The sequence below is a fragment of the Hyposmocoma kahamanoa genome, unplaced genomic scaffold (genome assembly GCF_003589595.1).
Source record: "Hyposmocoma kahamanoa isolate Upper Pololo Valley unplaced genomic scaffold, ASM358959v1 240, whole genome shotgun sequence".
NCBI classification, from domain to species: Eukaryota; Metazoa; Arthropoda; class Insecta; order Lepidoptera; family Cosmopterigidae; genus Hyposmocoma; species Hyposmocoma kahamanoa.
The window spans coordinates 1792519-1812383 of NW_020653757.1; the positions used below are offsets into that span (position 1 = coordinate 1792519).

The 19865-nt window shown below is 36.2% G+C and overlaps 1 protein-coding gene across 1 annotated transcript in view; it reads left to right on the plus strand.

Moving 5' to 3' along the window:
* Positions 1 to 19865, plus strand: part of LOC113228780 (protein stum) — a 60096-nt gene that overhangs the window by 20098 nt on the left and 20133 nt on the right. The window contains exons 2-3 of the mRNA XM_026462158.1: positions 15550 to 15677; positions 16216 to 18667. Of these exons, the coding sequence (XP_026317943.1) occupies positions 15550 to 15677; positions 16216 to 18667 (2580 nt within the window). The remainder of the gene's footprint in view (positions 1 to 15549; positions 15678 to 16215; positions 18668 to 19865) is intronic.

A 19865-nucleotide genomic window follows, 5' to 3' on the forward strand; every position in this document is an offset into this window, starting at 1 on the left:
GTTAATACACTATCGTATTAATAATGCGAATTATATTCTAATCCTTTTTGGCGCTTAAATTTATATCCTACGGTTACTTGAAAGATATTGCTAGTTAGCAATAAGGCCACCTGTTGTACATTAGATTACTCTGTGATACTTACATTACTGTTCTGTGTTGTCATTTATAAAATTGTATAAAATGTCATTATATCAAAAAATAAATACGCATTTAACCTCCATTTCATCTGATGGAAAGTGACAATAAGGTCGACGTTGTAGCATTCACATGTAAATATTGCCTATTCACTCTCGCTTTGAAAAGATCCAAATTATAGCGTTCGGGGAACAAGTCTGCAGGCAGGGAATTCCACTCGCTCCGTAGCTGCTCGCCTTCTGAATGTAGAAGCGGAACGCTTCGTGCGAATCCTGGGAATAACCACAACAAAGGGGTGGCATCCCGGCACACGTTTAGTCCCCTGATGATGGAAAGGGGAAGACGGAATCAAATCATGCAATTCCATTGCACACTCTCCGTAATATATCCTGTAGAAACGATAAGCAGACAACTTTACGACGGTGTTCAAGGCTCTGCAGCTTCGCCTCAACTAAATCCGAGTCACCTGTAAGCCTCTTGGCACGCTTGTCGATTGAATCCAAATGTTGTGTGTACTTATGTTGTGAATAGAATATAGAACTATATAATTTTAAAACTTCTGAAAAATTGTCAAATCTGTAAAAGCTGGATGATAGCATTGAAATTTCAAATGTTATTGACGTTACTGAAATTATTTTGCATTCCTTAATTACACACATAGTTACAGTCGCCTTCACATGTCCTAGTAACTAATTTTCCATTTAGGCACATTGCGTTTCCCAACTAGCGTGCGTTTACGCAAATCGTCTGACGAACAATAGAGGTGTTATTATTTGCTGTCATTTGTTAAGGCTCTACCCACAACAATTGTATAACTTTGTTCTTGGAGCTTGCGATTGTTGGTACAGAATTATTATCGAGAAGAAACTACAGATTATAAGAATAGAATAGGAAATGTTTTTTGCCAGTAGATTGTAATTATGCAGGTTTTAAGTTAAAATTAGGGACCTTGTATTTAACCTGCAAGATCGGTGTATACATTTTAATGGGATTTACATTTAGTCTCTGCGGTTAATAGCAAATATATTTTAGAAATTAGTATTTTTTAATTCTGACGGACATTCTCGGAATAGTGTTCACCACCTACAAAGCTACATAGCTACAAAGTGTTGGAATAATATTCCATCCCCACTTAGTCTCCTTAAAACTAAGTTTACATTTAAGAAACATTTGAGGGAATTTATTTTTTATAGGCAAAAATTGGGTATTCCTAAAAGCTTTACGTAGCGGAGGCTTCTAGAATGAAGTCCCTTTACTTCATAGACATTTATTAATAGGGGTTAAAGTATGAAATTGCCGATTTGTACTGAAAATCTAAATTGTTTATTTTTTAAATTTTTAACAAATTTATTTAATCAAAATAGTTGCCATTATTATCTATACATTGCTGCCATCTAATGGGAAGGTTATTAATGCCTTTGCGATAGAACTCCGACGATCTAGACTGCACAAACTGTGTGAAAGCATTTTGTACTGCCTCCTGGGAAGAAAACTTCTTGTCACTTAGATAATTGTCCAAATCACGAAAAAAATGGTAGTCCGTTGGAGCAAGGTCTGGTGAATACGGAGGATGACGAATGGTTTCTAACTGCAGTTCCTGAAGGGTCAAAATGGTTTCTCGTGCTGTGTGAGGTCTCGCGTTGTCGTGGAGCAATAATGGTGAAGATCGATTCATGAGTCGGGGCTGTTTTACTGCTAGTTTTGTCAACATGGTTCGGAGTTCGGCACAATAGACATCTGCCGTTATTGCTTGACCAGATCGGAGAAAACTATAGTGAATAACACCATGCTGAGACCACGAAACAGTTACCATTACCTTTTTATTGGTAAGTTTTGCTTTAGGACACTGTTGTGGCATTTGACCTGGGGTCAGCCATTGCATTTTTCTTTTCCGGTTATCATAAAGAATCCACTTTTCATCACATGTTACAATTCGATCCAATATTCCTTCATTTCTGTACCGGTTCAACAAGGCAACACAAGTTTCAACACGCGTTTCTTTCTGCAGATCAGTCAAATCATGAGGCACCCATTTTTCGTATTTTTTTATTTTATTGATTTGACGCAAGTGAGTCAATATTGTGGGTAAGGTAACGTTAAACCATGGCGCTAATTCCTGGGTAGTTTGACTAGGATCGGCTTCCACTATCTCTCTTAATTCATCGTTATTCACCTGTGTGGGCGGTCTTCCTCGTGTCTCGTTCTTTAAGTCGAAATTTCCATCACGAAAGCGTTTAAACCAAAATCGCACGGTGCGTTAATTAGTAGACCCCTCTCCAAACGCAGCATTGATATTGCGGGCTGTTTCTGCCGCGTTAGTTCCGCGTCGGAACTCGTATTCAAAAATCACTCGAATTTTCGCAGTATCCATCTTTCTTGTCTAAATTGAATAACAAAAACAATTGAAAATCGATATTCAAATGTTTCAAATTTAAAAAAAAAATCACAGAAACCATTTGAAAAAAGTTTCATTCGAAAACCTCAAACCATGAAGATTCTATGAAAATTCAAAGAACCTATTGCAATAAAACGGCAATTTCATACTTTAACCCCTAATATTATTTCTATGTTACAATGAGTCTCATGGCTATTAAGTACTACTTATTATTATTTTATTTTAATTATATCAATTATGTCTATATATTTTTACAGTTACTAATTTTTATTTTTATAATCTACATGACACTAACATATATGCACACTACATTCACCTCACAATGTTTTTGCTTTTGATGCACCGCAACGCGCTACCCTCGAAGGTGGTGGCTGAAAATCAGTGCTTTGCTGTTGGGCAAATTTTGCACTGAGCCACGACCCATTTGGCTTGCTTTAACACACACAAGCTGTATATCATTAGGTTAGTATTTTTTTTTTCTTTAATTTTTTTTCTGTGTGTCTCTTTTAATCAATTTACTCTATTATATTGTTGTGTGGGTGATGCAAGACAATAAACGTTTTATCTATCTATCTATGTATCTACCTAATTTCCTTGACAATTTTTATTATTTAATTATTCAAGTATATTATCGTGTAGTTATTAAACAGTATTTAATTTTCATCTATCGAATATTAAATAATTTTGATAAAAAATCGAATACTTATATAATAAAAATTGCCACGGAAATTAGGGTGACACACAAGTCTGAAAAACTGTACAAGCAATATGTCAGAAGGCATTTTGTCTATTTTATTTAAAAAGTGCTCCCTTGCAATTTAATAATATCATTTAATAAATTATTGAAAATCTGACTAGACTGCCTTTGAATGACATCACTTTGTTTTAAAATATTAAGGATGAGTGTTGATAAATATAGAGATATTCTTAATGTACATGCATGGCAAAGGCAGTACATTCAGCTTTTTGAACGATTGCAGCTTTCATCGAATCCCGCATCGTATACCGGTTGACCTACACTTCTTCTGACATAGTAAACCTTTGATACAGAATCGTTCCTGCACTGCAAATAAAGCTTTGCAGCTCATAAATATATCAAAGTCAATCTGAAAAACATTTAATACTTCATTTGTTCCCTAAAAAGGTACTAACTCGTCACACGTTGTAGAGACACACGGCGTCCTTTAGGATTTTGGTAACAAAAAAAATTAAAGGTTTTTTTTTAAATGATGGATGAAAATACAGCTGAGCGTCAGAGACACCGAGTGTCAGTAGAACGCGTAACGGTTTAAGCCGGATTTACATTTGTTTGACGTGTCGTGTCGTAACGCGTCAGGACGGTTTCCTTTTCATACACACAAAACAAGCCTTTATGTCAGATTGCAACACAATAATATTATAAATTTAATCATGTGTATGAAAACGATACCGTTCTGACGCGTCACGACACGACACTTCAGACAAATGTAAATCCGGCTTAAACCGTTACGCATTCTACTGACACTCGGTGTCTCTAACGCTAAAAAATTTAAATATCAAGTGACGAGACGATGCCCACGAATTGTTGGGCCTGGTAAGCTACACTCAAAGCTTTTAATCGCAAAGATCAAAGGGGTTCTGTCACTTCGCCCGTCACCCTGCAACATAAAATTGACAGTCCTATGTGCTTGTAGTTTCTCCAGCACCCTTGCCCTTCAAAACCGGAACGCACTAATGCTCATATTATAGAAATATGTATGGTGACAGTACTTTCCTGGACAAACTGCAACATTATGTTGATATCATCGCGATTAATTATGCATGTTACAGACTAGCCCTGCACATACTAGTAAAGACTACCTCTCATCTACAAAGAAAGTCTCCGATGAGCTTGTAATAGCTCCCATAGTTTCCGATTATTAGTGGTTAAACGGATTTTGATTTCACTAAAGCAACGTTGCTCGTGGTTTGACCGACATCGAAACACGAAAGAGGCGGGGTGCGGTTTTGCTGAGAAAGAAATTTATGATATTAACTTAATTAAAGATTTTTCTTTTAAAATCTCTAATATCATATAGTTACTAATGTTATTACCCATACATAAGTTGTATAGGAAGCCAACATCAAGTCTACAGAAGCTTGTTTATATACGACTATCAAAAATACTTGATTTTTCTCGTAGTTCCGTTCTCGATGGAAGTAAAACAACGTGATTTAAATGTATATTGATCAAAGTTATTACATTTAATGACAGTATAAGCTCATTAAATTTCAACGCCGAGGTCATGGACATCATCTGTAGTTAGGTAGGCTTAAGCTAGCAGTAGAGCTTCTTGTGAAAGAGCTCGTCCAGAGTGGTACTGCCACCTTACCTATTTCTGCCGCCAAGCAGTAATGTTAGCATTACTGAGTTCCGGTTATGAAGGTTAAGGGTGCTGGTGAAATTACAGGCACATGGGACTTGTTAACTTATATCTCAGGCACGGGCACAGTGGCAGTGCCCTTCAGATCTTTGCGATTTGAAGTTCTGAGTGGTACTGCAACTGTTGTGGACAGGCGTGTAGCTTACCATCAGGCGCACGACTTGTTCGTCCCGTCACTTGATATTATAAAAAAAAGCTATGTGAAATTTCTCCAAGGAAAATTCGTACACTTGGCATAATAAAACCACATCTTTCTGTAACAGTGACCTATCTCAAAAATCTAATTCATCAGAGAGATGGCTTACAAAAGCTGAAGAGAGTCTGCCGATCATAGTTGTCAAATCGTTGTCATTTGATAATTGTAACCAATGAAAAACTTGGAGTCCCAATCATAATAAAACGTAACATTTTCTGAGTAAATCGCAGTAATAAGAAAAAAGGCTCAATTTTGGACTGAGCCACTGTTCTCGAAAAGCAGCAACATATTTGTGAACATACACAAGTGTTTTTATCATATCAAAGTCATAAAAATAATACGCAACAATTGAAACAAATTATGTAAATATGAAATTTTGAAATTCTCCTATTTGCATAGAACCCCCACTTTTTTATAATATCAAGTGACGGGACGAACAAGTCGTCCGTCTGGTGGTAAGCTATACGCCTATCCATAACAGTTGCAGTGCCACTCAGAGCTTTAAATCGCAAAGATCTGAGAGACACTGCCACTGCACCCGTCACCCCGAGGCATAACTTGACAAGTCCTATATGCCTGTAATTTCACCAGCACCCTTACCCTTCGAAATCGGAACGCAGTAATGCTAACATTACTGCTTGGCGGCAGAAATAGGTAAGGGGCTGTACTACCCTGGACGAATTCTTTCACTAGGAGCTCTATCGCTACTAAATCACCTCTCCTCATGGTGATAGAAGACCTGTGCCCAGCAGTGGGACTATGACCATAACTATTATTATTATTGTTTGCATAAAAGTTGTCGACTAAGTTTATTTGTAGAGTCATTAAACCTCTTTTCTGAAAAGTTGTCATTTCAGATGCGCGTCACAAATTGATAACAAAAAAATCTGATTAAAAACAACGTTACAACCTTCTCTTAAAAATAATATAATTTATTTGCGTCATACCGCAAGAAGCCACAATGTCACAGATATACATACATTCCATGATTTCTATCAACAACATCCTTTTATTTCCTCTGGGGTCAAAAACCTGACCAAATAAAGACGTCGTCCATTATTTTAATTTTACGGTAAACTTTTATTAATGTGAAATAACCATTTTCGAACTTCTATGATCTAACTATACGAGACCAATGAACTGTTGAACTTAACATGGTGTTGGCCCGCCCACAGCTCAAATGCATGCAATTCAAATTTGTTGATATACATTCCAAGTCAATAGTCGTGTGATTTGCTTTTACGAATGGTTTCAACTTCTATTGCGCTCTTGTTGGTGTTTTTGGAATCATCTTATGTGATATTTTAAGAACATGGTCTACCGCGCTACCCTTCAGAGTCTATACAACATCATATCTTGCGACACAGTATAGATAATCCTTATGTTTTAGAAAGACTGGGTCTATTCGTGCCAGACCTTTACACTAGTGTTGGTCGCAACTCTAGCCGCTATTGTAAATTTTGTGAATTTATGTTATTGTAGAGCTATTTAGATTTCAAATTGGTGTTAACATTATTTTGTATTTGTTACTTTTATTATTATCATTTTATAATTAATATTGTAATCCAATATCTTGCTGGGCGTGTCGGTTAATCTATAAGTCCGCAAGGATTTCCTTATAAATAAATAAATATGGCTTTCATTAATTCCGCAAAGCAGTGAAAGTGTTGAATCAATTACCTTGAAAAAATATTTAGTAAAATTGAAGACATACAATGTGATTTTCACAACACAAACTAAAAATTTTCACTTTAGAAAAAAACACAAACTTACCTCGAAATTTTACAAAACTAACCGTATTAGTACGGGAAAACTATGAATTCGAGATAAGGTAGTGTCGACTCTACTCCTTCTCAAAGTAGCGGTTTTTTGTCTCATTCTTCGCGCTTCAGGGACTCCGTCTTTGGAACGCGTTCCCGCTCCATGTATGACAAGTTCACCTCATAATATACAGGGTTGTTTTCAAAATACTAACAACCTTAAGGACTATACTACCAACATCATAAACAGCAACTTTAAAATAGTAATAAAACCGAAAATAAGCTTTTAAGTTTTTGTTGTAACCTAACACTTTTTAGGTCTGCATTTTGGTAGTGAGATTGTAAGTCAAATGTGCAAGCGTTAGCCCTTCCCGACAATCCTTTTTTTATAATACCAAGCGACGGGACGAACAAGTCGTGCGCCTGATGGTAAGCGCCTATCCATAACAGTCGCAATGCCTCAGAGCTTTAAATCGAAAATGTCTTAGGGTCACTGCCACTGCGCTCGTCACCCTGCGACATAAGTTGAGAAGTCCCATGTGCCTGTACCAGCAGTCATTACTCATTACTGCTCTTTCACAAGGAGCTCTAACTATTATTAACAACTATTTTCGTACATGTGTGTTTATTGTACATGTATTCGTCCTACTGCTCGGCATGGGTCTCCTCTAAGGCAAGGATTTTTAGGCCATAGTTTTCCACCCTGGCTCAATGCGGCTTGGCAAATTCAAGCTTTTCTGAGGGTTTGTGAACTTTCTTCGACGTGCAAGTTTCACATTAGTAAATTTCAAATTAAATTTAGCGCATAAATTCCGAAAAAGTCAGGGGTGCATATCTGGATTCGAATCCACGGCTTCTGTCCGAGAGGCTGTAGGTCAAACCATTGATCTACTATGTCTTTTTCATTTTATTATCATATTTAAGAATGGGTATATTATATTATATTTATACCATGTAGCCATAGATATAAAAAATGCATATACGTATCAAAATTCGGCTTATAGTATCTTAGTTTTTTTTTATTTGATAGGAAATATTTTGCGGCAACCTTCGTACTATGTTGTATTGTGAAACAACTAAAGTAAATATTATAATCGCCACCCCAAAGTTAGCCATTTTCCAATTTGATAGGTTACGTCCAGCAATTAAATAGCGTTGTGATTATTAAACAATGCAACTAATTTAAAACATAGAATCATTTATAAATGACACAGATGTGAAGGTCAAAAACAAAAATTACTTTGTTTAAGCGTGTAATTAGAACACGTAATATTGCATAATCATACATCGGATTTAAATATTATATATTGCCCAAGGCTTTACGATATCCTTGGCTGGTTTTCTTCACGGCCGGAGCGTTAGGGAAGAGGTTCCCAACCTTTTTTGTGTCTAATCAAAATTCCTCCACGATTTTAGTCAATTGCCTATTGTTGAATGTTAAAAAGAAGTACGACTATCATAGTATTTGTTTCGTCTGTGCTCATACACGTACAATGTTAATTGTCATACTATATATTATTCATTTATTGGACATTGGCTGTAGAGCCATCAGCTTCAATAAATAACATATAATTAAGACTCAAAACTTAAACTAAAAATGGATTCGTGTAAAAACTGTTGTACAAAAGCTCCCTGGACGAACTTTGCACAAGGAGGCATACTGCTGCTAAAAGTGTGTGGGACTAAATAAAGCATGCAAAGTTATCATTGTGACAAATGCTATACACATGCTATACTATAGACATGTATCTTCCTTTTGTTTGGCAACACACATAACCTCAAATTGTGCCAACAGAGTATTTATTTTTACCAAGTGATATCGAACAAGTCGTGCGCCTGGTGTCAAGTGACACGAGCATTAAAACGCAAAGATCTGAGGGGCACTGCCACTGCGCCCGTCACCCTGATACAAGTAGACCAGTCCCATGTTTCACGAGCACCCTTAGCCTTCAAAACGAGCAGAAATAGTGAGGCGGCAGTACGCTCCTGAACGTACGCTCTTTCACACTACTGCTACTAAAATTCTACTGAATTGGTATTTCTTAAGATAACAGTTTTGATAGATTTTGATATCTTTAATATTATTAATTAAGAGTCAAAGCATCAAGTATACCTGTCGGTCTTCTTTGAGGGTGTTATAAGTAATTAAAGACCAACAACGAATGATTCACAGCACCTCCTTACAATAAATCTTGGAACAGCCTTCGCAACGTAGTTAGTCGCTTTTATTATTCCCTAAACAATTTTATTATCATGAAATTCTACGTGTCCAAATTAGCTTGCTTATCTTGAGAATGATTCACGTATGACGTCATAAAAACTAAGCAACGCTTAATAATGACGGCACCTTTATCTAAATTACTTACGAAGTTTTGACCTTTGCAAGTTCGTCATTGTTGCATATGACGAATATGATATTAATTTAATCATACAATCAATGACTTCAGAATAAAACTTTCTCTTCAGAAAAAAAAAACAAAAGGCCATTACACCCACTATTGGCACAGGGAAATAAGTTCGCCATCATTATGAACCCATTACACGTCAAACTTTTCAAGATGCAGCTTTTGTCGTAACGTTTGCCTTCTCCATCAGTGAGAAGTGTTACTACTAAACATGCAAATGTACATAACATAAATCAAAGTCATAGGTACATGCCGCCACAGGGATTTCAAGCGTCAACCTCGCTGTTAATAAGCAACCATTCTCCAACTAGTCTACCACCGCTCATTGGGGAATTGGTAAAGTATGGAAACTGGAAAATCAATACATAACGACAATAATTCTTCAAAGTCAAAGTCAAATAATAATTTATTCCATAGGTAAAATAAATTTACACTTGAAAACGTTATTTCTTAAGATACTGCTGTGCTGACTTCCTGAGAAGAACGAGCAAGAAACTCTAGGGATTGCTATTTTCAAATAAACTTCGATGCTACGGAATACACTTTGAATCGAATTTGTGTATCCATACATCTTTATCTAACACAAAGTCTTACATTTCGTAATATTACATTTAGTGTCATTTTTAAACGGTAATCTTAATATTATGCTCCGGAATCTTGTTGTAAAAACGTATAGAGTTCCCCATAATCACAGCAATAACCACGGAATTCCCTACATTATGAGTATCAAAGTAATAAAATAACCAAAATCATTGCCATAACATATTAAATAAGAAAACTTTGCTCACGAAACTGGTTCAATGTGGAAATGAACACTGGGTTTTCTCATGCCATGCTCAAAGTACTACTAACGTCGTCGTATGTAGGTACCACACAAATTCGAATTAGTAAATATCTTTATTTATAGGTAAGCAAGTTAAATTTGAAACAGTCAACTTGAGGGTATTTTTCATAGAACAGAAAAAGGCTAATAAGATTCAATGTCCTGAAAAATTAGCTTTCACTTTTATCATAAAAATGCTCGCAACTAAATGGTAGAAAAGTTAAAAATGATTTATACATGTTTTTAGTTGAAATGGATTACATAGCGTTACATACATTGACTTTATTTCAGGTACTATTTTTGCGTGGCTTTTTCACCAATATTCAAAAGTTCTCCGAATTAAAAATTTTTAGAAATTGGAAAGGAAAAAAGTCTTAAAATTCTCCTCAAGTGACTTCGGACTCTAAAATTGAACTTCGACAACGCTACTCCGACAATATCTTACATCGACATGATTTTACTCAGACATTACGCTACTTCGACAACACAGACGAGGTGTTTCTTAAAAAAATCTTTGTATTCAAATGAAAAATCATCATTACAAACCCACGTAGGAAATGGTTTCTTATTTCGATCAAATGTAACAAAAAAAGGACAACATTATGTAATGGGAAATTTATTTTATTGAAATACAGAGTGTTTTTTAAAATGGGATAATATGGGGAAATCCGAAACCATAGAAGATACAAGGAAACTATCTTATATATATATATATATTGTTATATATATATGTTTATATATGTTTATATATATATGTAAATATATATATATGTTTATATATATAATAATGGGGCTGGCTCCGCAGCTGAGCTGGCGGAAAGAATAAAAATTAAAAAGTGCCAGGATCTCGGCTCCACTACCTATTTACAGCCTTTGGAGTCGAAACCCTTGGTCCGTTGGGTTCCAGTGCGCTTATTCTGTACAAAATTTTATCCAAAAAATTAATAGACTGACTGGGAAACCCAAGGGCCTGCAGCTACCTTGCCCAACGCACTAGCATAGCAATACCAAGGCGGGAACGCTGCCAACATCTTGGGCACCTTGCCGCGGGGACTTAGTTTAACTTTTCCTTACCTGTATATTATCAAAATAAAAAATATATATGTATATATTTTGAAACATATTATTAAATACATTTTGAATTACGTACAACAACCTTAAAGAGCAAAACGAATCACTTCCACGGATAATGGTCGTCCATTGCAAAAGCTGCATAAAAAGTAACCTACCGTATAAAGTTTCGTTTTTTATATTATAATAGTTCCTAACCAAAACCAGCCATTTGCTATTCTTACGTATTCGGCGCACCGGTGGTGGCCTGGCCGGTGGTCGGTCCCGGCGAACCGGCAATCATAGTACGCAACGTTACTTTCCCCGACATGCACTGCTACACACGTGTGCGCGTGCACTAACGTACAAGCTGTAGCGAGAGCGGGAGCGGGAAGCAGAAAGCCCAATCTCACGTACACGTCGCGCAACATACGTCTACACTTTTGTTTTGTTTTACCTATATCAAATTACTAATAATTAGTCATAAAAATATTACGAACTACGTTAGCATAAAAAAGTTATCATCTAATTTCGTTCGTAAATTCTTTTAACCTATCTCCTCAAATGTGAAGGTGCGATATAAATATTCCATGTTCTTCTTATTAGAATATAATTTTTAGTATAAATATGTTTTTATTGTATGTTCCCTAAATTTGCAAGTACCTTTATTTATTTTTGTTGTTATTTCTTGGTTTTATAATAAACACACTGGCCTGTTTATTTTAATAAATGTAATACCAAATAAGTAATTTAGTAGGTAGTTTAGTAAATCCATGAAGTGTTTTAGTGTATATGATATACGTTTAAATATTCTTTACAATTCCTTTTTGCTCTATTTATCATTTCTCACTCTGTTTGTATGTCTCTACCTGTTAACATTGAGTGTTTTTACCACTGCATAAACCTATTCTTATTTATTTTGTAAACGTTATACGTAACTGTGATAGGAATGCAAATTCACTCTTATTATAGACCAAGAATGGGATTAATAGAGCAAACAAAAAAGACGGTCATAAATCATGAGGAATGGAGGAAGCGACACCAACGAGAGAATATATCTTAAATATGAGAATGATAACACATGTTAACAACATTAAACGATAAGTTTTAGTGGCAGAATATAGCTACCAGTGAAAAAGGAATTTATTATTTCTTGGTGTCGTTTGAGAAAAGTACTATATATACCTCGACGGGAACGGGGATTGCCTGACTCGCACTTTTAATAGTTTCGAGTATATAGTCATACTCGTCCGGCAAACCCTTACTATAGCAGTAGAGTTCCTTGTAGGAACAGTAAAGCTCCCTATGAAAGAGTTCGTCTATGGAAGTACTGCCACCTTACTTATTTCTGCCACCAAGCAGTAATGTGAGAATTACTGCGTTCCGGTTTAGAAGGTTAAGGGTGAAGTTACAGGCACGTGGTACTTTTCAACTCATGATCACTCAGATCTTTGCGATTTAAAGCTCTGTTTAGCACTGCAGCTGTTGTGAACAGGCGTGTCATTTACCAGCAGGCGCGCGGCTCGTTCGTCCCATCACTTGGAATAAAAAAAAATCGTATTCTGCAACTATACCACAATAATAGAAAACAATTGGCCTTGATATAGTTTTAGCTTTTATCACATTTAGCATTTATATTCCAAAAAACAAACACTGAATATAGTAAATTTTTTCAATACTCGACGGTAGTAGGTAAATATTTAATGCTGGACTGCCACGCAGAAGTTGGGGGTTCGATTCTCGGGCCGGGAGAAATATTTATGTGGTCTACATTTATTTCTCTCGTGAGTTTGGGTGTAATTTGTGGTTGTTTATGTGCGTGTCCATGGCACTCTAGATATAGAGTTTCCCTCGTGCGGGGCTATGACGATGTGCGTTATTAAATCGCTCTAAGCTCATAGCTTGAAGGCAGCCTCATTTGGTAGACAACAAACGCACAATGGCTAAATAGCGAGTAATTACTGGCCACGATGCGGGTTACAAACCTCTCCTCCATATTTCACTACCAACCTTCGTATTAAATTGAATTGACTTTAGAACCTGCGACCGCCGACCGTGCTCACAGACTAAACACGGAGTGCTTACATCCTCTATAAATGCAAATTTAAAGTAATCTACACTATGGAAAATTGGCATTAAACATTTTTATTTTTTGATAATCACAGAACAAAAAATATACGTTACACAAACTAGTTCTTTCAATTAGAAAAATAAAATCCGACAGTTAACTAATTATTATGTGACACGCAGTGACATGCATTTTAAATTTTTCGTGAACATATTACAATTAAATATTTTTTTCACAAAAACTAAACTACATGATTGATTCCTCCTTTGTTTTGTTTTTTTATATAAAATATAGAGAAACTCCTTTTGAGGAGAGTCTGCATCACGAATAGAGTAGCAGTGGAACTCCTTTTAAAAGAGTTCTTTCAGAGAAAGAATTGAATATTTGAGAACCTCACAAACACACCCACAAACACCCAGACCCGAGACAATGTAGAAAAGTTACTCTTTCTACACTACCGGCCCGGAGGTCGAACCCGGGACTTCAGAAATGGCGATACCGTGAAAACTGGTGTTCAAGTCACGCGACCACGGAGGTCACCTTAAGGAAGTACTGCCACCTTAGCTATTTCTGCCGCCAAAAAACTTTCGTTGATTTTGAAAAATAAGGGTGCTGTTGAAATGACGGGCACATGGTACTTAAATACTTTCAAGTTGGGGACAGGCGCAGTGGCAGTGTCCTTTAATTCTTTACGATTTAAAAGCTCTGAGTAGCACGACAACGGTTATGGACAGGCATGTCGTTTACCACCAGACGCGCGATTTCTTATTGATATCAAAAAAAAAGAATGCCTGTTTAATCGATTTCGTACGTAATTTGCTTACTTGTGAAAAACTAAATTTTGAATTTTTTTTTAATGTATAATTTATGGTAACGTACTACCAGTTTGAATTATTTCCAAATTTTTGACTTATAAAATACGGGAATGCCAAAAATTAAAAAATATTATTGAATGTGATATTAATCTGATTGCTATTTGCTTACATTTATATACTATAGAAAACAATGAATATTTGAAATATAATTCATCTTTACTTTTTAAATTTACTTACAACTATCGATCATACTGAATTATTTCAGATTTGTCAATATATAACCTTTGTAAGTAGGAATTCCTTTTTCTCATTTTTATTCATAAGCAACTATATTAATTACAAAAATTAAATTAATAATAAATAATTTTCCTTTCACGTCATCGATTTCGATCTCCCGTAAGATCATTCTTAAAAATCTATTAAACTTTCTGAATTCTTTTGACCTAAATAGTATTTAAGTACATATATTGTGTTTCCTGGTGTATGGTGGATGTAGACACCAAGAACACATAGTGAAATCATACTTTATGAGGTTTTTGGTTCGCGACGCAATAACTGCGCTGACTTGCAAGTTACGTACAAAGACGTGGAGTTACGGAAATGCAAAAAAAGGATTTCTATTCATCTTTGTATTCGGAAAATTGGAAAAAAATTACGCACGACGTAGTGACAGCTTGATTAATGATATTTTACAAGTAACAATGTAATAGTACCCACCTGATTTAGTTAAATTTAAATTACTATACTTCGTCTCGCCCTAAAACGTAACTTGAAACAGGGTGTCATAAAAGCATGGTACAATCTGTTGCATTATTGTAATAATAATAACGCATACACTCAACATAGGGAACTAGGGAAAACCCTGTGTCGCGGGTGCCATGGACACATAGACAACCACAAATTACACCCAAGCTCACGAGAGAAATCAATGTAGGCCATGCAAATAATTCTCCCAACCCGGGAATCGAACCTGGGACCTCTGCGTGGCAGTCATGGCATGATAACTGTTCAGCCACGGAGGCAGTTAAAATTGTAGCGTTCATAGCTTCCAAATAAATATTTCATCTTCAGCCTATTGGCACGGACACGGATCCCCCAGGCGACTGTTTACGCCATAGTCCGCCAATTGGTCAGTCCAACTTTACACGTTTTCGAAGGGTTGTGAACCTTCTTCAATGTGCAGTTTTCATCACGATGTTTTCGTTTGCCCAAAAGATCATGGTAAATTTCAAATTAATTTTCGCACATAAATTCTAAGAAACTCAGTGATGTTAATCCGGATTCGAACCCACGGCCTCTGCTTGAGAGGTGGTAGGTCAAACCATTACGCTACCACGACTTTACAATATTTATATTTATATATATGTTTTTGTTTGAAAGTTAATATTCCAGATCCACTCCCAGTGCAGAAGTATCCTTGAATTGAAAGAAATATAGTCCTCATTAGAATATATACTACAATTCAATTTGGATAATCATTCGTTTCCCTTCTTTGCCAGAGCGGTGCCAACGCCGAAGAGAAACCGTGAGAAGTCATTCGCGATCCTCGCAGATACTGTCTCCAGACCATCTAGCCCAAGATCGCTGCCTACCGAGGTACAGAGGGAAAGAACGTCGCCGTTCAAGGGTGAGTGGAGGCCTTTTATTACCAGCCAAACGGAAACGACGCCTATCATTTAGTAAAATAATATCTGTGTATCCAAATGTATGCAGAAGAACCAGGATTTTTGTATACCAGTATATATCTACCGTACAGTGTTCAAAAGTGTTGTCTGACCAGATATTTCGGATGTCGCTGGTGATGTGCTTTAATATTACAAACGCAGGGTGAAAACTCCCATGTGTCAATTTTGTATGATTCAAAATTCTTTGACCTCTTATACTTAGAAAGTGCAAAAATGATTGCCACTCAAAAGCAATTACTTCTTCCTAAAATCCTGTTAATAAATAAAGTATTTAATAGTACTATTATGTTTCTGATTTTGAAATATAAAAACGCATCACTCTTACTAAGTTTCACTCAAAATGTTTAGTCTGACAGAACTTTTGAACCCACTATAATACGTGCTTTTATCAGTGCGTTACATATTAACGGCACACATTCAATGCCTTTCAAAAATGAACACATGTACAATAGTGTCAATAAATTAAAGCATTTTTCCTAGGTCGAGGCTTCAGACAAGAAACATCCCGTCACACAACACCTAAAACATCAGCTGCCAACTCCCGATCGACATCTCCGAGGAGACGAACTAGCTCTCTCTCCGGAGTTGACGACATGGCCACTGCTGCTCTGCCCCCACCCCTACCACCGGTTCATACTATCAGTAGACCCCACTCACCTAGAAACTTCCTCAAAGAAAATATCGAAGAAGTCAGAGAGCTAAGCGAATTAAATAGAGAAAAGCATGAGGCTGAAGCAGAACAAAAAAGGCTGGAAGAAGAAACTGCGTTGCTCAAAGAAATGGGTCTACTAGACATGCATGCTAAGAGTGACGCTATTAGAAGTGTTGTATGTTCAAGAAACGCATCGAGAAGCAATTCTCCGAACAAAATTAAACTGAGATCCAGATCTAACTCTCCTAATGCTAAAATCTTACCTTCAGCGATATTACATTTTGAAAATATTTCAAGCGATAGTAGTGAATACATCAATGGCGACGACGGTATGGCCCCTGTGACGCATAACTCTAGGGTCAGATCTGTGTCAAGGTCCCAACCTCAATCAAACGATGGATCCCCAAAACATTCCAAAATTCCTAAACGACAAAGCTCTGTATCTCCATCTAGAAAAAGAGACAAGTCAAATTCCCAAAAAGTCGAGAACAATTTGAACAGAAATCAAAGGTTCATTTCAAACAGTACTAGCAGCATTCATGAAACTATAAGAATTGGGAGCCAAAACCATGACAAAAAGAATATGAGCAAGAGTACTCAGTTGTTGAATATTGGGCCTGCACATATTAAAGGAAAACCTCCAATATCTCCTGGCAGGGGCGGCCCACCTCCTTCTAACAAGAATATCAATCCGAAAAGACTCTCTCCCATTGTCGGCACTCCAAATAAGAGCCCTATCGAAGATTATAAACCAGGCTCAGCACGAACGTCGATTAAAGCTTCTCCTGTCGCTAAAAAGCCTATAAAAACGGCCGGCAACACCCCTGCTACATCTAGATTAAATTCTAGACAGCCTAGCAGAAACGTTAGCCGAGATTCAAGCCCTGAGAAACGTAAAACTTCAACTAGAACTTCCTCTATTAAAACTGTTACTAAACCTGTAACTAGAGCAGCTAGTACTAGGATGACTCAAAAACCACCTGTTCCAAAAACTGAACAAAAAAAGCCTATCAATCGAACGAACAGTATGAAAAGTCTAACTAGAACTCCAAGTATGAAGACTTTAAACGAAAAACCGCCAATGCTGAAGAAACGAGATAGTAAAAAGGATTTGAAAGCACAATCGACTAGCAAAATTGACGAAGTTGGAGTTAAAAAAGAATCTGCTAAAAATGAGAAGAAATCCCCGGTGAAAACCGAAAAAGGCAAGAATATTACCGATAAAAACACATCTAAATCTAGCATTAAGGGAAATAAGAAAGATAAGGAACAAGAGAATGAAGAAGTCAAGAAAACTATTGAATCCACGGCTGTTGGAGGTGATGAAGTGACAACACAGGATAATGAAACTCAGTACGACAAATTAACTAACGAAAAAGGCGATCTTATAATTCTTACCAAGAAAAATATTGTGTCAATGACAACGGCAGCAATTACCTCACAGCCTTTAGAAGTGGTAACTAAAGTTACTAATCAGTTACCTACAGTTTTAGAGAAAGCTAGAGAGAAAGGCATTTTTGAAAGGAACAGCTCTAAAGACTCTCTTGCTCCGAAAGAAGACGACAGACAGCAAACTAAGACAGAAGAGAAGAAAGAAACATCAAAAGAAAAAATTGAGGAAGAAAAATCTGACTTACATAAAGCAAAACCACAAGCTATGACTTCTAAAACTAACGCTACAAACCTACCTGAAGATAACGTGAAACTAAAACCTCTTTTACCACCGTACAATAACCCACAAGTAGAAAGAGTTAAACAAAGAATAGATGACATTTTAAAATCACCTGAAGTGTCTACAGAAAACATTATCAACACACCCACTCCACCACCAAAGCTCAAAACGTTTAAAAACATAGCTGACAGAACCAAAAATGACATTAAGGATTCTAAAGATGAAACGACTAATAAATTTATGAATCTAAAAAACCAAATGGAGAAACAGAAAGTTGTAACAACAACAGAAGAAATTCGTACAGAAGCAACTAAAATAGTTGAGAGTATTATAACTCCTGTTGAAGAACCGAAAGAGGCAGAGAAACCTGAAAACCCTAAAGAAAAAGTAAAAAAGGAGATAGAACCTATAGTTATGGTTGTAAATGAGAAAACAAATAGTCCAAAAGCAGAAGTAGTTGAAAAAGTAACAGAAACATTAGTCAAAGGTGAACCTGAAGTGGAGGTACAGAGCTCTAACATATCCACGCCGGGCGTTGAGAAAATGACGATACAAAACAAGATGGCGGATAGCAATGGATCGGATAAATCAAACCAGAGCAATGGCGGGTGAGTTAAATAGTTTGTCTATTACGAAATATTTGTCTAATTAAAGTACTAATTCATAATTTTTGTTTAATAACTTCTTCAACACTGGTGTCGACTACACCCATACACTATCGAATATCATACGTTTAAGTATTATTTACAAATTCTTATATCCGTACTGCAACCGCCTAATCAGTCCTGGATTTATAAATAGGCCGTATAGGCCGCGGCCTAGGGGCGGCAGCGTCCTAGGGGCGGCAGATTTCAGTGGAGACAAAAGTCAAACATGTTCACTGGGTTTCTCACGGTTTTTTATACCTTAAATAAATCCCTATATTTCTATAGGGATTTATTCCATCGAAACCTATATTATCGCGTGTATAGAAAGGTATGTACATGGGGCGGCGGAAATAAAGTGGCCTACACTCATAAAAAATATAAATCCGGCTCTGCGCCTAATGCAATATATACATATCCTGTAATTTTCGTACGTTTATATGGAATGTACGTATTGTATTCAATCAATTTTACTTGAAATCAAATTGCAATATCAAATTCCAAATTACAAAATAAAACTCGTTTTTATTAAACAACATCACTGTAAATACCTAATAAGATGAATGTATTTATTAGAGCAAACCGAGGAAGAAGATTTGATACATCTGAGTAACCATTGCGTCACTTCCTCTTGTTTTTAACCGACTATGAACTCAAAAATAATGGGATTTCTTATTATTTGTATTTGCCGTAAGCTGGTTGAACAAATTTTATGTGAATTTCGTCATTAATGTACTTTTGCTAAAGGAGCGGTAGAGGAGAATAACGAACCTATTTTGAAAATAAAAAGTTTGGATAATAACAGTACGAGACCATTAGAATCTCACACAAGATATCTACTTAGCTTGTCGATAAGGTCCCTGCAATAAGAATAAATACAAATCATGCTAACAACAATTTTGAAATAACAGATTATGGCGTCGTACTTAATTTCGTACCTTATAAATCACATGGGATCATATGTCAAAAGAATTTTATCCCATGAAAGTCGTAAAAATAATATAAACACATGTAACAAATTAACATAATATATTGTGTTAAATTTTATAACCCTCCTAATTAAGCATAAAAAGTAATCGACTTTTTTGGTTCGTAAAACCTTGAAAATTCTCTCTTGAAAAATAGTTTTTTTTACTAGTATGGCCTTATTAGGGGTGCGTAT